The sequence below is a fragment of the Trachemys scripta genome, chromosome 12 (assembly GCF_013100865.1).
Source record: "Trachemys scripta elegans isolate TJP31775 chromosome 12, CAS_Tse_1.0, whole genome shotgun sequence".
NCBI classification, from domain to species: domain Eukaryota; kingdom Metazoa; phylum Chordata; order Testudines; family Emydidae; genus Trachemys; species Trachemys scripta.
Window position 1 is genome coordinate 8,269,685 of NC_048309.1, and position 24,503 is coordinate 8,294,187.

Sequence of the window (24,503 nt, forward strand, 5' to 3'; positions counted from 1 at the left end):
GAGCATAAGCTTTCGTGGACTATAGCCCACTTCCTATATGCATCCGAAGAAGTGGGCTGTAGTCCACGAAAGCTTATGCTCTAATAAATTTGCTAGTCTCTAAGGTGCCACAAGTACTCCTGTTCTTTTTGCATCTACAGACTAACACAGCTGCTACTCTGAAAGAAGGCCTTGTAATATTCCCACCAGCCTCCAAGTAAGGTGCAGTATATCCAGCAGTTAGTTCTCTTGTGAACATTTGACTTTCTTGCATTTGACCATCTGCACTACAAGCCAGGCTCACAATACTGTAGGAGACCGCTCTGGCACTGTAAAGTAATTAATCAAATGCTGAATCATGAAAGAGGCCACAGCTAAAGGAACCAGCCCCGGCTGTAATTAAGGCTTTGCTCCTCAGTCTGCCTCCGCACTTGAGCTTGGGCAGGTGGGTATTTCCGAGCTGGAGCCGGAGTCAGCCAGCCCCAGACTGAACTAAGACGCGGGGTCCCTGGGGCTTTCGCCAGACCACCCCTGCAGAGCAACTTGGCTCCAGCTGCTGCCTGTTTACACCTCCCTCGGCTCATTGTTCAGGCGTGTGGGGGCTGGAAGAGCATCCCAGACACGGCGAGAGATTTAACACGGACTGAAGGTCCAGGCACCATCGGGAGGGAGCCACGGCAGGGAGGCGCTGCCGGGGCCCCCAGCCCCCGAGTCCGGGGGTGGCCAGCCGCGGCAGGGCTCCCGGCCCCAGCTCAGCCGTCTCCGCGTCCATGGGCCCGGGCACGTCGTTCCGCAGAGCCCCGCGCCGCTGCCTCCGCCGTCCCGCCCCCTACCAGCTCCCCACCGACCCCCGCAACCCCCTTCTCCATCGAGCAGCGGGACGGCTGCCTAGGCCCGACGTCCCCGTCCCACACCGGGCCGGGTCTGTGGGGAGAAGCCGCCGCCCCCGCCGCCGCGCGGAGGATGCCCGGCCCGGCCGCCCCTCACCTTTGGCCAGCGCCACGGTGGAGTTCTCGGTGTCGATGGTGTAGAGGATGCCCTCGTAGCGGATCTGCGCCTTGGAGATGAGGCTGATTTTGCTGCCGATGTAGGGGGTGCCCGAGCTCATGGCTCCGCCGGGGCCGGCCGCGCGGCCTGGCTGGGGGCTGAGGAGAGAGCGGCAGGAGGCGGGTGGCTCCGCTCGGCGGCGTAGGCCCTGGCTAGACGCGGGGGAGAGGCCGCTCAGGTAGCTGCGCCGCCCGCCCAGCCTCGCCCCCTCGCACACTGCGGAGTCGGGAGCCCCGCCGCCGCCGTCTGCGCCTTATATAGGGCGGAGGGAGACGGGGCTGGTGCGACATCGCGCATGCGCCTCTCTCCATCACTGACCAGACGGGAGAGACAGGGTCAGGCGGCAGTCACGTGATCCTGCCGGCAGTGGGTGCCACGTGCGCCGGCTCCCTGCGCCCCGGGGCAGAGAGCGCGTGCTGGGACCCCCCGCCTGACCCAGCTGCGATGCCGGCGCAGGGCAAAGCGTAGGGCTGTGCAGGAGTCCACACTGTCAGCATGCGCTCCTGCAGCGGGTACAGACACACCCCTCTTTGGGACCCTCCTGTGCTCTAGGACCACAGGGTGAGAAGCCCACCCACCACAAGCATTAAACAATTGCTAGTCAGGCCCCCCAAATCATGAGATTCTTAAGATGATACGTTTTGGGGTCTCTTTGTTTGCCATTTGGTGGTTAAGCTTTGAGGTGACACTTGGGTCACATCCCTCCAGCTTGTCTCTACAATCGCAAGGGCTAGACACTTCCTTCTGAAAATTTGAATTCTCATCTTTTGCCATCGCTCCAGAAGCTGCGTCTTTAAGGATGCCACAAGACACACTATGAGATTACCAGAGATAGCAACATGGACTGTAGGTACCTGGGCCCTGTGGACCCCATACCAGCAGTGCACTCTGCGGCTGGGAATACAGAGCACTCCACTTCCCACCCAGGGCCCCACAGTGCCCCCCTCCAGTTCTACAGCACCGCAAGGCCCTGAGAGCTCTGCAGTAGAGACAAAACAGAAGCCTCCCCCAGAGAGCTGCAGGGCCACAATAGGAAGACCTAATCGCCTCAAGGCCCTGGAGTACCTCCTTGCTTAATCCTTCAGGATTCCAGTAGGCAGAGATTCCAGGGCTCTATAACAGGGGTTCTCAAACTGGGGGTTGTGACTCTCGGGGGTCACAAGGGTTATTACATGGGGGGATCGTGAGCTGTCAGCCTCCACCCCCAAACCCTGCTTTGCCTCCAGCATTTATAATAGTGTTAAATACAAAAAAAGTGTTTTTAATTTATGGGGGGGGGGGTTGCACTCATGGGTTTGCACTCATAGATTTGCTGTGTGAAAGGGGTCACCAATGCAAAAGTTTGAGAAACACTATTCTATAACAAGGAGAGCATGGACCTCACCTCCCTAGCCAAGGTCTGTAGTGACCCCCATGCTCCCTTCAATGCCACAGTAAGCAGAGACTCACCCAGGGCCCTACAGCAGGAAGAGCTGTCCCCTCAGGGACTGTGGTGCCCTCCAGTGCCCTGTAATATGGAGTGACCTACAACAGGGGTCGGCAACGTTTGGCACGCAGCTCACAAGGGTAAGCACCCTGGCGGGCCGGGCCAGTTTATTTACCAGCTGACACGGCAGGTTCGGCCGATCGCGGCCCCCACTGGCGGCGGTTTGCCGTCCTGGGCCAACGGGAAGCCACGGCCAGCACATTCCTCGCCCGCGCTGCTTCTCGCCACCCCCATTGGCCCGGGACGGCGAACCACGGCCAGTGGGGGCCGCGATCGGCCAAACCTGGCGAGCCGCGTGCCAAACGTTGCCGATTCCTGACCTACAATATAGAGTGCACAGATCCCTCAAAGGTCTATGTGATCCCCTGCCCTCCACAAGCTCTACAACAGGGACAGGGCCTGTAGGCCCACATTAAATGGCATGCACAGATTTCTTCCCCTTCCCCAAGGCACTGCAGTGCTGTGCTCCATGACTTGGAGAGCAGTTCTCCCCCTTTATCACAGTGCTTTATGGTTGATATAGCATGGAGAGCAGACATCTTTCAGCATGAAGAGCACAGACATCTCTTTTCTGAGCCTGGAATACACAAGTATGTGACACACACACACAAAATTTTCACTGATGAAGTCCTGTAATTAAATGTAAAAATGTACAAAATAAAAAACCTGAATATGATATGTGAATTAAAAAACAACATATTTGAAAATAAAAGTTGCTTTTAAATTTGATCAATGTTTTCTGGTATTAAAAACCTTTCTATTGATGTTTTGATTAGATTCCCATAACCTGGTTCTAAATAGAAGATATAACTATACTGAAGCACAACAAGGCTGATTTTAAATACCTATATCCTTGAAAGCGACCAATTAGAAACTTTCCTAAATGAGAATATTCATTTAAGGTGCATCTAACTGAGGTCTGTGGAAAAGTTAAAACTGCAAAAAATAGGGCAAGCAGAAATAATGAAAATTTAATAATGAAGTCAGTTCAGAGGCATCAGGGCTCATTATTCTGTATAAGATAGTGAAGAAAATGTAGCCACGTCTGGAGAACCAAGTATTTCCTCTTTCAGTCTGTGTCCCCAGTCTTCACAATACTGTTGATCCAATAGTCCTCATTTCCAATCTTACATATTTGTAGAAGTGTGATGATGGCTTATGGGCCTCCAGTTTCTTCAGTCCACCTCCTTTTGTTTCTCATGAACAGGCAGACACCAGAAGACTCCTGCCATTGTGATTCCAGCCTTCCTGGAGACTTGTGATTCCAGTGTTCCATCCTGTACCAGAAAAAGTGATCACAGTAGTTTTAAACTCTCTGTTTTAAAGCAATAGAGAGGAAAAGACCATCACTCCCTGTCAGAGCAGGCATTGTCATGTGGGGGTAATAATTAAGGTAAAAAGGAATGGAACAAAGTGGCATAAGCTTCACACTGGAAAGGAGACACACAATAATAAACTCAGTGTGGCCATAAATTTGTGCTATTGAATTACCTCAGCAGCTTCTGGATGACAAAGGACAGAGATCATAGATCAGTGAAAAGAAATATGACAGCTTGCACTTGTAATGCCCCTGTAAGCTTAGTTAAGGCTATGGCTACCCTAGAGAGCTTACGGCCGCTGTAAGCTCTCTAGTATAGCCACTCTAAGCCGACAGGAGAGAGCTCTTCCCCAGCTCTTAAGTTGGCATAAGTTATGTCGCTCAGGGGGATCTATAGTGTAGCCATTGGCCCCTTAAGTGTCAGAAGATTGGATGAAGCTTCCTCTCAGTGTGTGTGTTAACTGAATATATCTGTGTGGAAGTTTGTGTCAGTTAACAGGAGTTGCAGGGGAACCCATGATAATGGCATTAGATGACAGTGGAGGGACAGTTGTGGCAGATGTGAGTTTGACAGTATGGCATTTGGGACAGTAGGAGGGCAACCAGTGACAGTTGATGACAGAAGCAGTTGGAGACAGTGGAAGTTGGATATAAGTGGCAGTTGGTGACGGTGTGGCAATTGGTGGCAAAGCTGAAAGGACTTGTGGCATTTGGTGACAGGAAGTGGTAGTTGGTGACTGTGTGGGTCACTTACAGTAATTGGTGACAGTGTCAGTTGAAGGAACACTTGTGGTAGCTGATGATAGTTAATGGCAGTTGGAGGGTAACCTGTGGCAATTGGTGACAGTGTGGCAATTGGTGGCAAAGTTGAAAGGACTTGTGGCATTTGGTGACAGGAAGTGGTAGTTGGTGACCGTGTGGGTCACTAACAATAGTTGGTGACAGTGTCAGTTGAAGGAACACTTGTGGTAGCTGATGACGGTTAATGGCAGTTGGAGGGTAACCTGTGGCAGTTGGTGACAGTGGAAGTATGTAGGACACCTATGGCCACTGGTGTTAGTGGCAGTTGGAAGCAACGAGTGGCAGTTGGAGGGACACATGGTAGTTGATGACAATGGCATTTAGGAGGAAGTCTGTGGCACTGTGAGTTGTTGGGACATGGGAATTGCTGACAGAATGTCAATTAGAAAGAAATCTGTAACAGTGCCAGCTGGAGGAACACAAGTGGCAGCTGTTGACTGTCTGCTGGAGAGACACTTGTGGTACCTAAAGACAGTTGGAGGAAAACATATGGCAACTGGTGACCATGGAAGCTGGTGATAGCCGAAACTGAAGGGAAACCTGTGGCAATTGGAGAGAAATCTGTGGCAACTGGTAACAGTTATAGACAACTTGGCAGGACAACTGCAATAGAGGGACAGTTGTGACAGCTGGAAGAGAGAGGAAGGCTATATATCATAGAGCCAGTCTCTTTCCAGTGCTGCAGTATGGGGGTGAGAGAGAGGAGGCCTTAATTTCCTCAGTGCTGCTACGTAGTGATTGGGAGGTGGCTGGGAGAAATTGTAGAGATGGCCCAGGAAAGGCTGGTGGCTCAAGAGAGGGTGGGAAAGAGAAGAGTTGAAAGGGAGAGGAAGAACTTTCTTTAGGATGGATGAGGGGAAAAGGGGACAGATAACATATAAAGGGGTATAAAAGAGTAAAGAGATGGATGAGCCCAAGAAGTAGAACAGTGGGGGAATTGAGTAATAGGTTGAAAGAAATGAAGATGCCTGAAGAGGAGAGCAAGGATGGAGAAACAAGGTTCAGTAATTAGCTATGGAGTAGGGAATGTATAACAAAGTATAGGAGTGAGGGAGAGAAGAGAAGGGTGGAGGGTAATGAAAAGAGAAAGGAAAGATTCGAAGAAAAAAAGATGCTTTGTCAATCTGTATAAAACTGAGGATTTTTTTTTTCAAAAAAGAAATGCAGGGTGCAAAGATAGAATAAATAAAATGTAGATATACAGAGAGAATAGTTGTAACATGGAAGAAAGGAAGTGGAGGGAGAAGAAGACAATGGAAGAAGGAGATGAAAGGAAAGAAATAGAAAAGTTAATAAAGAAATGGAAAAAAGGGAAAGAAAAGCCTCAAACCACAGAGGCTATTAGTGTCAGAGCAGGATCATAATTGAGTGCTCAAACCACTTGGAATAATAATGCATTTAGGAAGGTGAACATTTTTATTTAATATAGGCTGATAACACAGTAATTGAAGTCATATAGGTACAGTCACCAGGCAGTAGGTCTTCGACACAGGGGATTAGATTTTACCTCTAGAACAATAATATAAGATTCCAAAATTCTATTGTATTCTATTAGGTTCTTGTATTGTGCTCATCATTGTAGTATCTGAGCACCTCTAAAGCAAAACAAATCTACAGCAGTTACAATTTGTAATTGTACAAACCCTACCCCTGCTCAAAAATAGAATAATAAAAAAAAGGAGCATTAAACCAGATTACTATCCATACATGACATACTAAGAAAACATGGTAAACAAAAACTGCCTAACTGGGTACATGAAAATATAGCTAACCTTAAGGAGCCCCAACACCTCCATCATTTTATTTATACAGCCACACTTTATGATACCAGTTTTTTCAGTGCAACATTGGGTCCAGAAGAGGCTGGTTTTGCTAAGCTTACTGAGGTCTTACTGTGTGCGTTCTCATTGTCCAGCTTGATTTTATGCAGAAATTCAGGGTGAGTCAAATTTCAGGTTCCTGACAATAGGAGCAAATAAGAGATTCAAGGTAATAAGAGCCCAGTTTCTCACCATAGCTTTCCCACAACTGTTTTTAAAAAACCTCAAAGGAGTATGAAACCATCCCTCTCTTTCATAGGGCAGAGGGGATTGAGAGAACCAATCAGCAAAGAAATACTGGTTCTAGACTAGTTTGCTTATAAAGCAATGAGATAACAGTGATGAGTTTAATATCTAGATTAAAGAAGACAAGATAAATTTAGATAGATAGGAAGATGGTGGAATCTTGTCTGAGAATGATTTTATTATCTATAAATAGGACATCAGTTGCCCCACAAGATAATTTATGTCAAGGGAAGATGGAAATAATGAAAACATGGGCAGGGAATTTTGGGACACGGTCAATTAAAAAAATTATTACAAATATTATTACAAATAAACCCAGACTATTATTACAAATAAATCCAGAGATTAGAGAGAACATATTTTTTATTTTCTAGTTTGTTTAATTTGTGGTTTTGGTGCAAGTGTATACGTGTCTCTCACACACCAAGAGGGGAGAGAAAAAGCTTTTATTAAAATAGAAAATGTGATTGTACAACTACGAACATTGGCAGGGGGACTTGATTTTTGATACAGTGACCTTTTTTGACTTTGTATTTGTACAGTGCCTAGCACAATGGAGTCCCAATTCCAAAAGGGGCCTCTACACGCTATGGTGCTATATATATTATATAATAATAGTGTCTGAAAATGGAGGTTATTCACCTGTAATTCGAGGCTTTTGTGATGGACTTTTCACATTCACATGGTATGCCAATGGTGCATCCTAGACTGGTTCAGGCTGCACTGTTGGTGCATCTTATGAAAAGAAATATACAGAGACCATTCAAAGAACTACTTTTAACTTGTTCTTTGAAGCTGTTTAGATTTCAAGTTAACTATGCCCCCCTAATGCAATGGGGAAAGGAGGGACCATATATTTACTTCACTTAATACAAATAACACTTTTTGGACATACGTAATTACCTTTTGTCAGATGATCTCACAGTGCTTTACAATAATTAATTAATTAATCCTAACACCTCTCTAAAGTGTTTATATTTATATTACATACAGGGAGATGCGGTACAGAGTGACATACCCAACTTTAACTCAGTAGCAAAGCCAAGAACAGAACCCAGGAGTTCCGACTTTCAGTTCCAAGTATCTAAACACTGAGCCATAATTGTTGTTAAAAATATGCAAGAATGGCAGCCTGAGCATCTTTTATGCTGAAGTTGTTCTGAATCGGGTGAGGCAAGATTGACTAAACTATTTTGGATATTTGGATGATGATTGTTCACAGGACTGGAGGCTGTTAATGTAAAGAGATCCTTTCAAGAAGGTGGGTTAATTGGTAAAATGAATGGGATATCAAAGACCAACTCAGCTGAACCTTGCTGTTACAGCGATACAAACTGAAGACAAAGAACCCGAGGCTGGAAATAATTAGGGTACAGGGATAGCTTTTCAAGAACAGTGGGGAGTGCTGAGTCTAGGCCTAAAGCACCTGAGTTCAAGGTGGGAAAACTTGCAATTGTGTGTTTTGCTACATAGTTTGCTTTGCTTTGCTCTTATGATCTTGGGCTGCAAAGCACTTGTGGTGTGAGTCTCAGTACACCTATGCTCCTCTCACAGCTTTGCTGACTTAAAAGAAGATAGAATGGAGGCAGGATTTCATGAAGTTTTCAGGCAGAAAGTGAGGGAAGAAACAAGAATGAAAGAGAGATGTGGTACCTAAGGTCGAATGCTGAGAAGTTACAAGATGATAAAATAGAGGTGGGGTGGCCATAAACCCATCTGTGGGAAATGCAATACTACAGAAGATTAGTCTGTAAATAAAGTTTCTGAGCTTAAGATCTGCATTAACTGGGATGGCAAGAGTCCATGAATTTTGACCTACAATCAGTTTCCAATAGCTCCACTCTTCAGTTAAGATATCTACAGTTTGTAACAGTGATAACTAATGCTCTAAATCCAATCCCTTGTGTACAAGTGTCCAGATTACAAATCCACCATCACACTGGACCAGCATTTAAATTGTGTGTGGGGCGGGTACAGGGAGTAGTGGGGTGTCACAAGGGGTCACAGAGCTGGCAAAAATGAAAAAGCAAAGTGGATTGCTGAGGTGTGTACTTAAGCACTATCTTACCAAAGCTGCTACATCTTGATTATGATAGGATGCTCCCACCACTTTTTTCAGACACCTTTAAACACTGCATTTGATGCTAATTAGTGACCTTATCAAGTAGCCTCAGTATAGAGACTAGGGAATAGAGGGGGAGTGGAGAATGAAAACTCACTCCCTATAGTTGATTCTACAGAACAAGTCAAAGACATGTTAGTGAGCACATATATATTAATCTCGCTGGAATGTCAACAGAATAGAAAGTTTCAGTATTCCATATAAAGAAGCCTACATACCAAATTCTGAAAAACTTATTTATCATTTTATCTGAAAACTCAAAAACCTTTCAAAGAGCTCTACAGACAATATTGCTACTTCTCTCTCTACATTAGAGCAATGTTTTGAGCAGGATCAGTCACAGTTGCATTGAACACTAGTTCACTGGCACCAAGTTTTAAATAGAGGACGAAGTAGGATCCTGCCACCCATTCCTCTTGTTAGAAGAAAGCACTTCATACAATAAGGGTACATCTACACTACAGCGGGGAGTCGATTTAAGATACGCAAATTCAGCTACGTGAATAGCGTAGCTGAATTCGACGTATTGCAGCCGACTTACTCCGTTGTGAGGACGGCGGCAAAATCGACTTCTGCCGCTTTTTGTCGGCGGCGCTTACTACCACCTCCGCTGGTAGAGTTAGAGCGCCGATTCGGGGATCGATTGTCGCGTCCCGTTGGGACGCGATAAATCGATCCCCGAGAGGTCGATTTCTACCCGCCGATTCAGGCGGGTAGTATAGACCAGACCTAAGTGTGAGTAAGGAGAGGACAACATAAGGGAAAGAGAGTTCTTTTGTTAAATGTTTCAGTGTAGAGACCTGAATAGCATTAATCCTCTATAATAGACTCAGTGCTGGAGCCAGAGATATTAATCTCTCTCTCACCTCACCTGCAAGTCACTAGTAGATTCTCTTCCTTTCTAGTCAATGGGGGAGCAGACCATCTTATGTCGAACTAGGCGTCATGCTCATTCTTTCCACATATAACACCCACTGCAAGATCCATAGCTTGCCTTTTCTCAACAATAGTTCTTGGATATGTTATAAAAGGTATGTTTCAAAAACACCTTTGAGGATGTCAATAAGTTCTCATTGTTTTTCTGCCATGATGTTCTTTTTTTTTGTATTTTACACTTACTATAAAAATGCAGCTTATCTCTAAATGGGACGTGGGTTCAAATTGTTTCTCTGTTACAAGGTGCTGGGAATAGCAATAGCTCCCCAACACAATAACCGTAATAACTGGAGGGTTTTAATGAAGTTTCAGGAGGCAGATTGTTTATTTTATTTCATTCTTATCTTTTAGAAGCCAAACTACTCTAGATCAGTCTCTGATTATAATTGTATCCATGCACTGTCTTTCTGAATTGTCAACTGTGGCTGTTGTTTCTCCCTAATGTAGTGGCATCTTATAGTTTGCATGTGCATTTGTAAGTTGTGACCTTTACTACTTCAAAGTGTTTTGTATTATTGCACTTATTAATACCTCACATTATTCTTACAGCTGGACAAGGATTTTGTGGTTAATGACCATTAAAGTGCAGTTCTCCCCTGAAAAGTGGCTCTAATAACATATGAGATTTAGTATTCATATTTTCTCACTGCTTTCCATATCAAATGTCCTTGGTTTACAAGTAAAAGGATTCCCCACCCTCCAATTGCCACCCACACAAACATATCCTGGGGTCTTTCCATCTCACTCATAATCATCAGCAGTAATTTACTATGCCCATAATGCTACCTGTGCTAACCTACTGAAAGCTCATTTGGATTCACAGTTGTCACTGAGGCATCATATGAAGACACCTTTGCACAGGTATAATCGAGGGCATGAATTGGCCTGAATAATCTTAATTACTGATGATGCATGAGCTAGAAAGAACCTAATTTGGCTTTGGCATGCACGGTGGCAATTTTTTTGTAAACTGAAAAGAAATCAGTGAGAAACAGTGAATTGGAACCCCATAATGTTGTTGTATAGAATCACTGGTCAGGCTAGAACTGTCCTGTAATAGAATGGCAGTGTTCCTTGCTGATGTCTACAGCTAAAAGATTACATTGATTCTACTGTCTCATTGAATAGATGGCTCATTACTCCACCCAGGTATAATAGAGGTGGGTGTGGCTCTACAAAAAAGAGAAGATATGATGCAGGTTGAGTAATCTTGAGATAGAAATCTCAGAAGAAATAGAGCATGGGAAAAAGCCTTGAGATTAACTTTATTTTATTAATTTCTTTAATATAGCCAAACCTCAGGAAGGGGGTGAGTTTTTGATTCTATACAACCTATGTTTACCTGTCCAGAAACACTGAAAATCTCTGTATTATCAGAAGAAAAGTGATGATGAAGGGAGCTTGATGTAGCCTGTCAAGGTTTTTGTAGAACTAGCATTCCAGAGTTGATGGTGGTATATAGTAACTTCAGTTTCTAGTGGACCTGTGATCCACATCATAATTTAGCATAATTGTTGGGAAGCTCAGCGGGGGACCAAAGAATGGAGAGAGATTTATTCCCTCACCCTTTAAAGTGGTCCTTCCAGAGCTGTTGTGTTAGGCTGAACAGATAGGGGATAAGTAACAAGAGTAGATTAATTTAAGAAGTTTGTTTTTGTGCCAGTCTTCCCAGTGATATAAACAAAATGGCTTACTATAAAGGTTTTTTAAAGTTACCCAGGAGGGGTGTGAAGCTGTTACAGGTAATTCAGACACTATCTAATACAATAAGTAATTCAAACTAAGTTTAAAATCCCCTTTGTTTACTTGTGTTCTACGTGTTTTGGAAATTTAAAACACTTGTCTTGGAAGCCTCTCTCTGCTTACCAAATTCTGTTTTACTAATGACTTTAATTGTGTGTGTCTGAAATGTAAGTGTTCTGTAGTATTAAGACTATTTTATATTCTCACGTTGCAGTGGGATGCCATGGAAGACTTGACATTAACTTTTGATTTATAACTTTATTGTTCTTTGGGTACTGTGCATTCATGCTTCAGCTGTGCCAGGCTACCAAGTAGTAAAATTGTACTTAGCTTGCTTAATATTAAGTTCAAGGAATACTAATGGAACAATAAACTTCTTAGTTCACTGAACTGATTATTGCAGGAGACCTAGATGTCTGTTTTGCTCTGTGGACAATAATTAAGGGAAACAAAAACAATTTGACTTTCTGACAAAAGACTGAGGGATATACTTACACATTCTTTATTGCTACTTCCATTACTATTCTTTTTAAAATAGTGTTCTATGCAAATTACCTCCTATCTAGCAATACATACATAGACTGTTTACACAAACACATGGGTTGGCTGTCCTCTCTGAAAAATTAACTAATAGTTACTACAGGTATTGTTGTGACTCTGCAATCATAAAAGGGATATCATGAGCAACCTCATGAAGAAAAGCACTACTATAAAGGGACAATTTAGAACATAAGAATCTAAATGTCCACCTGGGTGTATCATCTCCTTTGAATTGGTGTTTGTACCCCATTATGTATTTTGAGGGGTAAAATATTTGTTTAACTCCTTTTTAAACTTACACTAGTTTCTTCTTTTGCTGCCTATTGTATTTTTTATTCTATATTTCGGTCAGTCCTTCCTTCTGGAGTTTTGAAAACGTAGGGTGTGCTAAAAGCATGAAAAATGGGGGAGGGAAACATGGGAAGATCCTCAGACTCCATCAGAAAAGGAGATGATCTTTTAAAAAATGGGGTGAAGGAGAGATGTATGCCTAAATCTGGAAACTAACACATGCCTGTTTCTTCAGTAGAGACCGGCCTAGTGTTCCAAGTCTGACCTGTTTTGTTATAATTTACTTGGGGCCAGATTCAGCCACTATTATTCACAATGAATAGCACCTTACTCTGCAAGTTGGCCCACTGATTATTCTCCAACAGTCAGATTCTACCAGCCTGAAAGCATGAGTTGTTCTGGTTTTTATTTTTTAAGAAAGTTATTCCAACTATTATAGGTTAAGTCCACAAACATTTTAGATTGATACAAAGTTCAGAAAAACACCTGTTTAATAGCCCTCTTATACTATGATTTTTTTCATTGTGTGAGTCAGCTCTGTGAAGGAGCTAGGGTGCTATTATTTTAATCAATTTCATGTCATAATCACACTTACAAAGAGAAGGAAGGAAAAAAAGGCAGAGTCTCAAAAAAATTGGTATGACTTTGCCATTTACTTTTGGGGTTCCAAATTTAGAAAATTATTAGATACAATTTAATATCTTTCTCTTTCCCTCGCTTGCATCTTCTAGAATTGAGTAAATTGATAGACACTACACTCTTTACGTTAGCTATATGGTTCAACACCTCTTGCATCCACTTCTCTTCATAAGGTCACTGAAATCAGTCTGGTGCTGCCATGAAAGATTCTGTAGTGGCCCATAGTGCTTGATAAAACCATTTGGTAGGCTTATAGTTTGGGTCTTGAACATAGCCAATTGATGATTTAACCATCTCTGTCACCTGGTGAAAGGCCTGCTCACACAATCTGCCAGTTCTTCCAGCTCAAAAACTAATGGAGTCTGGATTTTGATGTAAGCATTGTAGACATGCTGAAAGCTTTGACAAAAGCTCTTTGGGCCGTTAGATACTCATCAGAACCTTTCAACAGTAAGCCATAATGTGTATTTTCAGGTACAAGACTACGTCCTGCATATGCTGCCACCTATTGCTCAACTTAATTATAAGATCTTAAGGGCAGAGAATGTCTTATTTTATGTTTGTGCAATGCCTCCATAAGTGTCCTAATCTTGATTAAGGTTCCTAGACACTGTTGTAATACAAAAAATAAAATATCAGGTTCTGCTGAATGAATTTATTCATCTACAGCAACTGTTGGTTGATGCTGTGTCAGTTATGAAACTATACCTGAAAAGCAAGTCAACTCTTTACCTTCAATCTTTCCTAAGTTTCCTTTTTTTTTTTTTTTTTTTTGGTTGGCAGATATGTGGGAGGGAATGGAGGATGGTAGGAAGCAAGTGGAATAAAAGGATGACCATGATCTAGAATTGGCAAAATCAGTCACTGTAGCAGGGAGGCAGGCAGGCATGTTGAGTAGAAGCTTTTCTAGAGTGGGAGGTTGGTCCAGTGGTTTAGGTACTAGCCTAGGACTTGGGAAACCTACTTTGAATTCATGCTCTACCACAGACTTCCTGTGTGACCTTGTGCCACTTAGCTTTTCTGGGTGTGTCTACATGGCTACTGGGAACTGCAGCCTGGATTGACAGACTTATTGTAACAGGCTTAAAAATAGCAATGTGGATGTTCTGGCTCAGGCTGGAGCTTGGGCACTGAATCTTAGGGGAGGGAGCATGGACTTCCGTGCCTGAGCCCAAACATCAAAGCAAATGCCTCCACAACTATTTTTGTACACTACCTTGAGCCCCACCAACACCAGTATGTCCACCTTGGCTGTGAGACTTGCTCCCAGCAGCTATGTGAACATACCCTCTATATCTCAGTTCCCCATCTGTAAAATGGGGATAATACACTTCCCTAATTCATTATTCCCTCTCTGTTGTACCTTTGCATCCAAAGACAAAGTTCAAGCGTTTTGTCGATTATTGAAATAGTTAAAATTTTAAGGTCATATTCTGCCCTTTTTAGGAAAGAAATGCAGAAAGGTTAAGATTGAGCTGGGTAAGGTATTGTATCGTTCTGTCCTGAGAACTTTTTTTCTGTGGCATGAGTAGAATCACAGAAGAGGCTGTGGGAGGGGATATGCAGAAGCAGTACACAACTGCATGCTTAAGTTTGCTTAAGATGGTGCCTGATGACATCTAGGCAGCCACTTAAACCTTTCTATTTGGGTGCCTCAAAGTTTGGATCTCTACCAATAGCAAGTTGATGGTATCATTAAAGTTATCAGTTTTAGGTAGTAACTTTGTTTTTTCCAGAGTAACATATGAAGCGTTTTATCCTGACAACTCCCACATTTCTGTATTACACTTTTGGGGAGGTGCAGGGCATAGGAATGGGAAATTACTGAATTTCTGCACTGAACCACTTCGATAGTTTTAATTGGTATGGCATCATGAAGGAAGTTCCAGTTTGTGTGAGAATTTAGAGGCACATTTTCTAATATGCTGACTCTGTAGCACAAAAGTAATGGGAATATATCTATCCTAAGGTTTCATACTGCTGCTCATAATTGAGTTTCTTCCATGTAAAATCGACAGCAATAGTGAAATCCTTAGTGCACTTCATGGAATCTCTAGCAGTTTTCCTTTTTGGTGTAAATACTCTGCTTGGGGGTGGGGTGGAGTGTGAGTGGGATTTCTGTTGTGGACTGACCACTTTGTAATAAAAAGTGACCACATTCCATCTAGAGTTCACTTTTTTTTTGCTGCCAGTCATTTTCTTGACAGTCAGACTTCCAGCAAGGTAACCATAATGATTAAATGTTATCCTAACAGAAAATAGTGATCTCTTTTTGGCCCTTATAGTAAAGAGTGCAAATTGGATGACACCCTTCAATAATAAAGTGAGACCCAGTTACGTGGGTGAGTGAATTCACTTCTTGTAAGACGTTATCAGTCAAGACAACATGGTTAAAGGATCACGGTTTGGCAAGACTGATTACTTAAAGTTGCCAGAAATTATATGAATTGGCTCAGAGGCATATATTTTCAGTTTGTCTAATACCGTAACTTGTTATCCACCACCAATATCTGAAATTGTTGAAATCAGTGTTGGTGAGCTTGAGGACTATAAAATGTTGGCATGATTACCTGGATAATATTTTAATCACTTCCATGAAAAATCTTGACTTCAGCAAGAATTTTTAACTGTGGATAGAGGACTTTAAAGTACAAAATAAAACTCAAATCTTCAGTGGCACCACCTGCCTTCCACAGATAGAATGTAGGCTACTAGAAATGCACAACCTTCCGGAATTGTTGAGACTTCTGAAACAAACAAAAATCCTAATGGCAGTTTGAATGTGTAGTTGGAATCTTCTCAGGCTGGCACTCTGCTTCTTTCATTAATATTCCCAGCTCCTCACCCACCCGCAGATGACTCCTGATCTTGATACTTCCTCCCTTGGCAAGCAATAGGAGAGCAGAGTGAGGAGTTAAATTAAGAGCTGTTAGAAAGGAGAAGACCCTCAGACATTTGTGTCAACTATAAATCCTGAAGGCATTTAGGAACAACAGGTTAAAGGACTGCTCTCTAAATGAATTGCCTGCCATGATATTTTCAGTTTGAAGAGCAAGCATATGACAAAGTAAGATGGACTGCATAGGTCCCCTAACAAGTAAAGGGGAGTTGGGTGCCTAGCTGCTCTTTTTGCCTTTGAAAAATCTTCCCTAAATTGTCAGAAGGACTCTCTTTCCAGCAGTTACAGCCTCCATGCTTTATTTGTTTCTCAATTAATCAAGAGGCCTTTGTTAGAGAATTTGAGTTTTCTGAAGAAAAAGGTTCTTCTCATACTTTCAAGAAAAGGTTGTTCTGTTAAACCACATCACATCTTATATCACTGCAACTAAATAGCCTTAATGTATAAGGAGGATGGTTCTTTTAATGCCATTGCTGGAGTTCCACTGAACCTTCTGTCACTTGTATGTATGCTCAACTGGCATGAATGAATGATTATGATGTACTTGCTACATCATGGCATTATGCTATATCTGTTGTACCTGATACATTCAGTTGCAATCTAAGGTGTGGTTCTATAGCTAGTAAAGTAGGCAAGTTTGTCCAGATAAATGCTGTCTCTAAAGGGTAAATCGGGATTGAGTGGGTGAGGTAAGAGTACAATAGAAAGGGATTGCACAGTTCACTCCCAGGAATCTTCTGTATGTTCATATGCTGTTTATTTCACAAATAAAAATTTAGCACCTTGATGGTTAGGAATGATTTGTCATATCATAAAATATGGCAAGACTGGAAATCTGCCAGACCTAGGACAGTGCGTAGAGAAGCTTTCACCACACTTGCCTAGATCATATGTAGCTCTAACCATTGCTATTTATTAATCCATTATTGTTAAGAGTGATCATTTATTTGAATTACTTTCATAGGGGACAAAAAAAAAACAGACTAGCCTAAAGACATTGTAAAACAAAAATTCCATACCCAGTTGAATCTACATAAGTTGATACAGAGAAACAAATCTTTAATGGTGGTTGTTTCTTGATTTTGCTATCTAATCAAGCTCTGCTCCCCATGGTTGGAGGTCACCAGAGAGCCTCCAGAGCCATTATATCCTTATAATGAAACAGTCGCTTGTTTGATCTTCAGGGGCATATCTATAGTGTGTGCATTTATCCCTAAATTGAAAGTAAAATAACTGTCTTTTCCTGTCATTTTTCCTCCCGTGTATCAGTATAGGGTTGTATTTCTAATATAGGTATAATAATATTCTTGCAGTTTGCATGGAACTGATCTATACACACCATATGCTTATTTGTACAGAGACTATGCCACTTGACTCGAGCAGAAAAAATCAGCACGTGGATTTTCAGGTTGGCCTACATGTGGGCATATTGGTGTACAGTTGCATCATCTTCAACAGGAGCTATATTCTTTTTGTCCCTCTTGCTTGGCACAGCACACCTAAATTTGTCACTAGCTCCTCTATCTTACATGAAGATGTGAACAAAGTGTTAAGAATAAAGGTGGGGAAAAGAAGTATTTCTGCAAAAGTAGATCCCTAATTCTGTAACAGCTGAACAGCATCAAAAAACTGGGACACTGAAATCAATAGGACAGAATATTCTCATACAGTCATGGTCTATTGTTGCTAGGTAAAATACAGAGGCTTTTATAGCACAAACATGCTGAAGTAAAGCAAACATTTATTTTGAAAACAGGAGACCTTAATTCTATGACAGTTTTTTAAATGACTAAAACCCACTTCTGTGCTGCCTGCAACTAGTGAGTTGTCCTCTTTGTACTTATTTGCTGTAAATTGTGAAATAGTTATACTAGCCCAGGAGAATGTTGTTACCTGGATTGATGGGCTGAACTTCTTCACACTAATATATAGCAGTAAATCCCAGCTAGGTTATCAGAAATCCTCTTAATTGGCCCATTCCATTCAGTATAATACAGCTTCTAAAGAATTCCATAAACCAATACACACATCACAGGTGCAACATGTCTCAATCAGTGAGAAGCTGTGTAATTGAATAGTCAAAATAGAGGACTGAGGCAGGAGATTCCCCCCCCCGCCCCCCCATTCTGTTTTCAGTTCTGTTGCTATCTCAGTGTGCAACCCTGGCCAAATCACTTGAGTGTGTTTCATGATACTTATTTATACAGAGCACTTTAAGATAATCAGATTGTAAGTGCAAAGTCTGATTGACTTCATGAAGTCAATGTCAATATTAGTATACAGAGCTCATAATTTTTAAATAGAATATCTTACTAGAATAATTACACAATATATAAAGTGCCTTAGAGTGGCTCAGATCCTTTCCAGTAGATGTCAGTTGGTATTAATGAGTAACTAGTCATCAGAACCAACAAAGTTTTCCAAGCATTTGGCATATCACCCTTAGTGCTCAGTGTGTATTTTATAGCATGGTTTGAGTTGATACACTGATCCAGATGGGTTACTATGATCTAATTAGGTTGAGATTCTGTCAACTTCAACTGCATTTATGGACTGAATGTGTCAATGGTTAAAACCCAACTTGTATATGTTGGAAGCACCAATGGGTGGGTTGTGTGTGTAAAACAAACAAAACCCATCAGTAGGAGGTTGGCTGTTCCACAACTCACCCATTTATTGATGGGGACACTTGCTACAGCTATGATTGATCGTGTGGGTCATTTTTCACTAGGCATTAACAGATATTCAATATGTTTATGATCAGAAATTACTCCCTCTCCATTGAAACACTTGAAAATTGTATCTTTTGCTCAGAGATGTTCTCACTCCACTAATTGATCACTGTGTTATAAGATTGTTGTAATGAGCTTTAGGCCCAGGTTAAGGACGCTTAAACAACTCCAACAGCTTCAGCCTCATATGGTAACACCTATGTGCTATGATCTTTGCAGGTTGTCTGAAGAGAACTTGCTTTTAGTATTTAAAGCTTTAAATAATATAGGATCAGTCACTCTGCGCTATAACTGCAATTAAGAGGGGGAGTACATTATAAAGGTACACTTTTGTGAGCACAAAGCAAGGCTTTGGGTCAAAGATGCAGGACTGATATTCCAGTCCTTCCCATCAACAGTTTCCATGGTTCACCTGTATGATTGATCCTTGCAGACTGAGGTGAAGACCTTTCCTTTTTAATTGTGAGGTGGACTGTGTAGTTCTTTCTGTACATAGAATTTTGGACTTTAGGCAGTGACACCAAAAATGAGTAATGTATTACAAGGAAATTCCCACTGTGATTCTGATTTTAAAGTCTGTTTATTGTTTTATAGCATCCAAAAGAGCAGTAGGCACATCACAGAACATAGAGAAGGCATGGTTCCCTACACTGAAGGGCTCATACTCTAAACACCCGATGTAATAAATGGCTTCCACTGAAAAACAAACCATGCAGGGAGAGTGAAAGGATAGGAGCTTGTAGGATTGCTTATAGCGTAATATACAAGTTAAATGGGTTTCTATCGAAATTTTGTATTGCTGTTACTTACCCAATAGGGTAGTTATTACCATATGATAGGAGCCTTGTCAAGTGTTTAAAACAAGGCTCTGAGAATGAAGACTTCTGGATTTTATTTCTGATTCACGATGGGTTGGATCCACAAAGGGATTTATGGGTTGCAGTGCTTAACAGCATCAAAGTGCCTGTTAGGCACTTAGAAAAATCACATGAATACTGCAATCCACAAAGCCTGAGTTTAGGTGCACAGGCACCTAAGAATGTGATCCACAAAAGCCGTTCCACTTGGTGGGGAACTGCCTAAGCTAGCCAATGGGAGATGCTGACCAGAGGGGGTATGTGCTAAGTTCTGCCCTTCTCTGAGATAGGCATCTAAGTCTAGACTGCAGGGGAGGCATCTGGCTCTGTTTAGCAATCCACAAATGGGAACCTGCCTGCTGGAATAAAGTGGCTTAGGTTCCTAAGCTGTTTCTTGAGAGGAGTTAGGTGCCAGCCTTACTTTGCATAAAACAGCTGGTGTGTGTGTCCCACCTTAACTTTTAGTTAGAACACTTGCATAGTATGTTGGAGACCCAGGTTTAATTTCCCCCCTTTCTTCCAGAGGGGGTCCAATGCGCTCACCACTGGGCTAAAAGTTAAGGTGAGCAGCACCTTCTCCTCTGGTCAGATTTTGAATGGGATCCACTCTGGTAAGCAGCCTCTGAGCATGCCTACTGGATTGAGCCCTGCCTGCAACTTAGGCAGTCATGAATCCTTCTGGGGTTTAGTGAGGAGACAGGCAGCCAGATGCCTATAGGAAGGTACCTGTGTGTATGTCCAGAGACAAACACAGATGTCTAGGAAACTTTTACTTTGAAAACTTAAGTGCCTACATGGTTTGACAGTAGTTTTGTGGAGTCAAAACAGGAACTTAGGCACCTATGTACCTTTCGTGGATCTGGGCCCATGTGACCATAAGCTAGGGTCTAACTGCCCTAAAAACACTGGCAGTAGAAGAATGTAGAGTCCTGCTAGCTTGCCATGTCCTTAAATCAGATGTCATCTGCTCCTCCCTGGTTGCTGACCACAATACTGTCATTTAGTGATTCTGTACATCCCTATTGCTATTTTAATTCTGCTTTTACTTAAGTTCTTCCCTCTTACCCCAATTCTCCCCCTCTATTGCTCATTTTCACCTTTTTCCATTATGACTACAACCTGGGGCTCTACTCAGCCCAGGTAGGCAAACAGGAAGAAAAAATGGCTTTTGGCTACCTTTGTCATCCTGACATGATATGGGCTGCTATAGTTTACATCTGTCTTCTTATGTCCTTGGAGCCCTTCTGGCAGCTGCTATAAGCTAATAATCACCATCCCATTTCTGGGATGTACTTGGACTTCTACTCAAGATTTCCTGCCCCTTTTTGATTAACTGAATCGGAAAGAGCTTTAATGTGGCTAATGCCTAGATGGAGGTATGCCTACCTAAGGCAGCAGCATGGGGAGGTCCCATTCACTTGTAAAAGAGGCATTTAAAAGGAGAGCTGCCCTGCCACAGCATTGTTGTTGATAAATGCAAAGTAATGCACATTGGAAAACATAATCCCATCTATACATACAAAATAATGGTCTAAATTAGCTGTTACCACTCAAGAAAGATCTTGGAGTCACTGTGGATAGTTCTCTTGAAAACATTCACTCAATGTGCAGTGGCGGTCAAAACAAACAAAAGAATGTTGGGAGTCATTAAGAAAGGGATAGCTAAGACAGAAAATATATTGCCTCTATATAAATCTATGCTGCGTGCAGATGTGGTTGCCCCCCTCTCAAGAAAGCTATATTGGAATTGGAAAATGTTCAGAAAAGGGCAACAAAAATGATTAGGGGTTGGAACGTGCCATATAGGAGAGATTAATAAGACTGGGACTTTTCAGCTTGGAAAGGAGACAACTAAAGGGGGGGATATAAGAGAGGTCTATAAAATCATGACTGGTGTGGAAAAAGTAAATAAGGAAGTGTTATTTACTCATAACACAAGAACTAGGGGTCACCAAATGAAATTAATAGGCAGCAGATTTAAAACAAACAAAAGGAAGTATTTTTTCACACAATGCACAGTCAACCTGTGGAACTCCTTGCCAGAGGATGTTGTGAAGGCCAAGACTATAACAGGGTTCAAAAGAACTAGATAAGTTCATGGATGGACAGGGATGGTGTCCCTAGCCTCTGTTTGCCAGAAGCTGGCAATGGGTGATAGGGGATGGATCACTCTATCACCTGTTCTGTTAATTTCCTCTGGGGCACCTAGCATAGGCCATTGTTGGAAGACAAGATACTGGGCTAGATGGACCTTTGGTCTGGCCCAGTATGGCTAGTCTTATGTTTTTATTGCTGGAATTGAGCAACAAGCCCTAGGATGATACTTATCTTTAGAATACTACAGCTGTTCTGTTCAACCAATATTGATTAGTTCAGCCAATATGGATTAGAAATAAAGCTTGGAAGATGTATGAAGAAACAGGTCCTTTCTTTGCTCCTCCTTTCAGGCTGGTGTTGAAATGGTGGATGACAAGTTTATATCAAATCATTGAAAACGAGGATAAAAAGATACACTTATTCATTTCAAAGGCTAGTTAACTGACCTGTTCGGCTAGGAGAATTTAGACACGGATTAATACATTCAAATGTCTGAAGGAGTGAGAAAACCACTTTTAGTGCTTTTTAAAATTCTTTGTGAAGAGATTAGAATTCTAATAAGGGCTGTTTGGGAGGGAAGAATAAGAACCCCAACATAGAAAGTTCTGCAATATGAATAAATATCTCCAACTATTAACAGGGGAAAAACTGGTGTCACTAATTTTGGAAGCAGAAGAGCAGCAGAAGCAAGACTGTACAACCATAAGCAATGTATTCCTAAGAGAGCCAGTACCTCTTAAGGCAAATATTAATTGCAAACATGCTTACTTGGGAGTAAGATAGTTAATTGTCTGTCTTCCCTTCACATGAATGTGGATAGTTGACTTTACCATTTTATAAGATTGGCCAGCTGATTTTAGGGAGGGGCATTTGTGACTAAGATACACAAAGGATTTTTCTGTTCTTTTTTCCTTCTTGTCTCCTAACAGCTAAACATTGCTCAAGTGACTCACTTCATGTAACAGAAGTGCTGGTTACATGGATCACAGGAGATATATAATGCAGAAAGTAATGATACCCTAATACTGAGGAATTTATAAGTGTACAATTCTGTCTCTAGCCTATTTGAAGTAGAGGAGCCTTGGAGAAAATTTGAGTGTCACTCTGACATGTCTCCATCTTTGCAGCCCATCATGACATGAAGATTCACACACTGTTAAACAATAATGAACTACACAGGATCCGAGTCCTATCCTAGTGCAGCAAATTTCAACATTTAAGTTCTAGCCACTCCAAGTGAGCAACAAAACAGAGGTAAGGCAAACCTTGATCTGTAATGTTTAAACAAGTTGTTACTACCTTAACTTGCCTACCTTTTAATGAGTAGTAGCATAAAAGTGACTGGACACTATAGCAGGAATTTTATCTTGCAATTAATGTTACTCTGGACAATGAAGGTAGTGTTCAGTAAATAACTTATCACAGTTAAAGGACAGGTTGCATTTTTACCTTAGCTGAGCTTTCTTGCTTATGATGATACACAATGTTCAAATGCAATTTCTAGTATCTCTGTAAGATTAGTGATCACTAAGAAGCATATCTACTACGATTCAGTATTGTTAAAGACTACTGTCCCCTCCAAGCACTTGTGGGAAGGGTTTATAAACTAAATGGGTACTATCCCCTCCAGTACGGTTCAAAATAGATCTTAAGTTCAATGCATTTCTCTGGCTGTAATTTGGAATAGCATTTCCAGTTTGATTAAGTCACAACGGTGCATTCTTTGTTAAACTGTAGCTGCTCTGGATTCAAAGCTTTAGTTTCCTCTGAAAGGCTGAAGTTGTGGATAAGATGTTTAACAGTTGAGACGTTTGACTAAGCCCGCCCCCCCACTTTGCTGTTGAGCTTTCAACACAGCCACCTCCCAGTTTCTTTTTCCAGGATTTAAATCCAAGTACCCCAATCCCTTCCCCCTTGTATACGCATTCGCAGCGTTCATTTATTCTAGCCTGTCTGGTTGAAGGGACTGCCCACCCCGAGGCCCCCAGTCTGCTGAGTCAGTTTCCTAAATTCACTTTCAGGGAAGCGCGACAGCACCTTGCCTTGCCCATCGATTAGTGGCGCCCTCACCTTCCTAACGCGCCCTCCCCCGCCCCGTCCCACTCCCCGCTCCAGGAGCGCAGCTGGCCCAGCCACCGGGGCAGCGAGCTGTGGCCGGGAGCAGAGGCGCTCCAGTAGCCCCGAGAGGCGTTTGAAATCCCCGCGGAGCAGCGACACTTACTGACCGAGGGGAAAAGGCAAAGGGTTGTTGCTTTCCTGTGGAGCCCAGGTGGGAAGCCGCAGCACAGCCCCGCGCCTCCAGCCAGGCTCGCCTTCTCCCCAGGGCCGCCCCGCAGCGAGGGGAGGCAGGCAGCACAGGCGCTGGGAAAGAGCCTGCCCCATCCTCGAGGAGAGGGTCGCGGCTACCCGTCCTGCCCCCCCACCCCAGAGCCCGCCTGGGCGACGCTGCCTCTCCGGGGGCTCTTTGCCCCTGGCCCCCCAACGGCTGCTGCTCGCTGCCCCCTCCCGCGGCTGGGCGTGGGGCCCGAGGCCGCGTCTCCTCCCCCGCCCCCCCCCGGTGGATCAGTTACACGCAGCTGGCACAGGTGTGGGGCGCCCTTCAGACTCGCTCCAGCGACAAGGGCCAGACGCAGGGAGCAGCAGGGAAACATGCAGCCATCTTGGGCTCAGGCGGACAAAGAGCTGCCTTCTCCACCCTCCGTCCCCTCCCCGCGTGCGGCCCCCGTTCCCCCCCGCGGCTCGAGCTAGCCTCGCCGCCATCCCTGTCCAGCCACCCCCTCCCCACCTTCTACCCCCGCTGCTCCTGCAGCGTCGCGTCCGGGCCGCCGCAGCCCGACTCCTAACTAAACCTTCGCAGCCATTTGCCCAGGCTTTTATAGGCGGCTGGCGGCCAATCATCAGCGAGCGGAATCCCTCTCCGGCCGGTGATGTGAGCCTAGGCCTGCGCGCC

The 24,503-nt window shown here is 43.1% G+C and overlaps 1 protein-coding gene and 1 long non-coding RNA gene across 6 annotated transcripts in view; both read right to left on the reverse strand.

The window, feature by feature from the left end:
• LSM14B (LSM family member 14B) overlaps positions 1-1,309 on the reverse strand; it is a 15,025-nt gene extending 13,716 nt beyond the window's left edge. For 2 of the 4 annotated variants that reach the window (XM_034787323.1, XM_034787322.1), the window contains exon 1: positions 967-1,305. In XM_034787323.1, coding sequence (XP_034643214.1) covers positions 967-1,087 — 121 coding nt within the window. In that variant the 5' untranslated portion in view covers positions 1,088-1,305. Of the gene's footprint in view, positions 1-966 lie in introns of all 4 variants that reach the window. The other 2 variants (XM_034787321.1, XM_034787320.1) reach the window with 2 other exon arrangements.
• Positions 1,310-3,387: 2,078 nt separating this feature from the next.
• On the reverse strand, positions 3,388-24,129 carry LOC117886146. Of its 2 annotated transcripts, XR_004647890.1 has the most exons (4): positions 23,779-24,129; positions 7,340-7,432; positions 6,514-6,590; positions 3,388-3,789 (listed from the first exon to the last, which is right to left on the reverse strand). It is a non-coding gene; the product is annotated as an uncharacterized LOC117886146 (long non-coding RNA). The 2 variants fall into 2 exon arrangements; XR_004647889.1 differs by lacking the exon at positions 3,388-3,789 and having other exon boundaries at positions 3,799-6,590; positions 23,779-24,120.
• Positions 24,130-24,503: the final 374 nt, after the last annotated feature.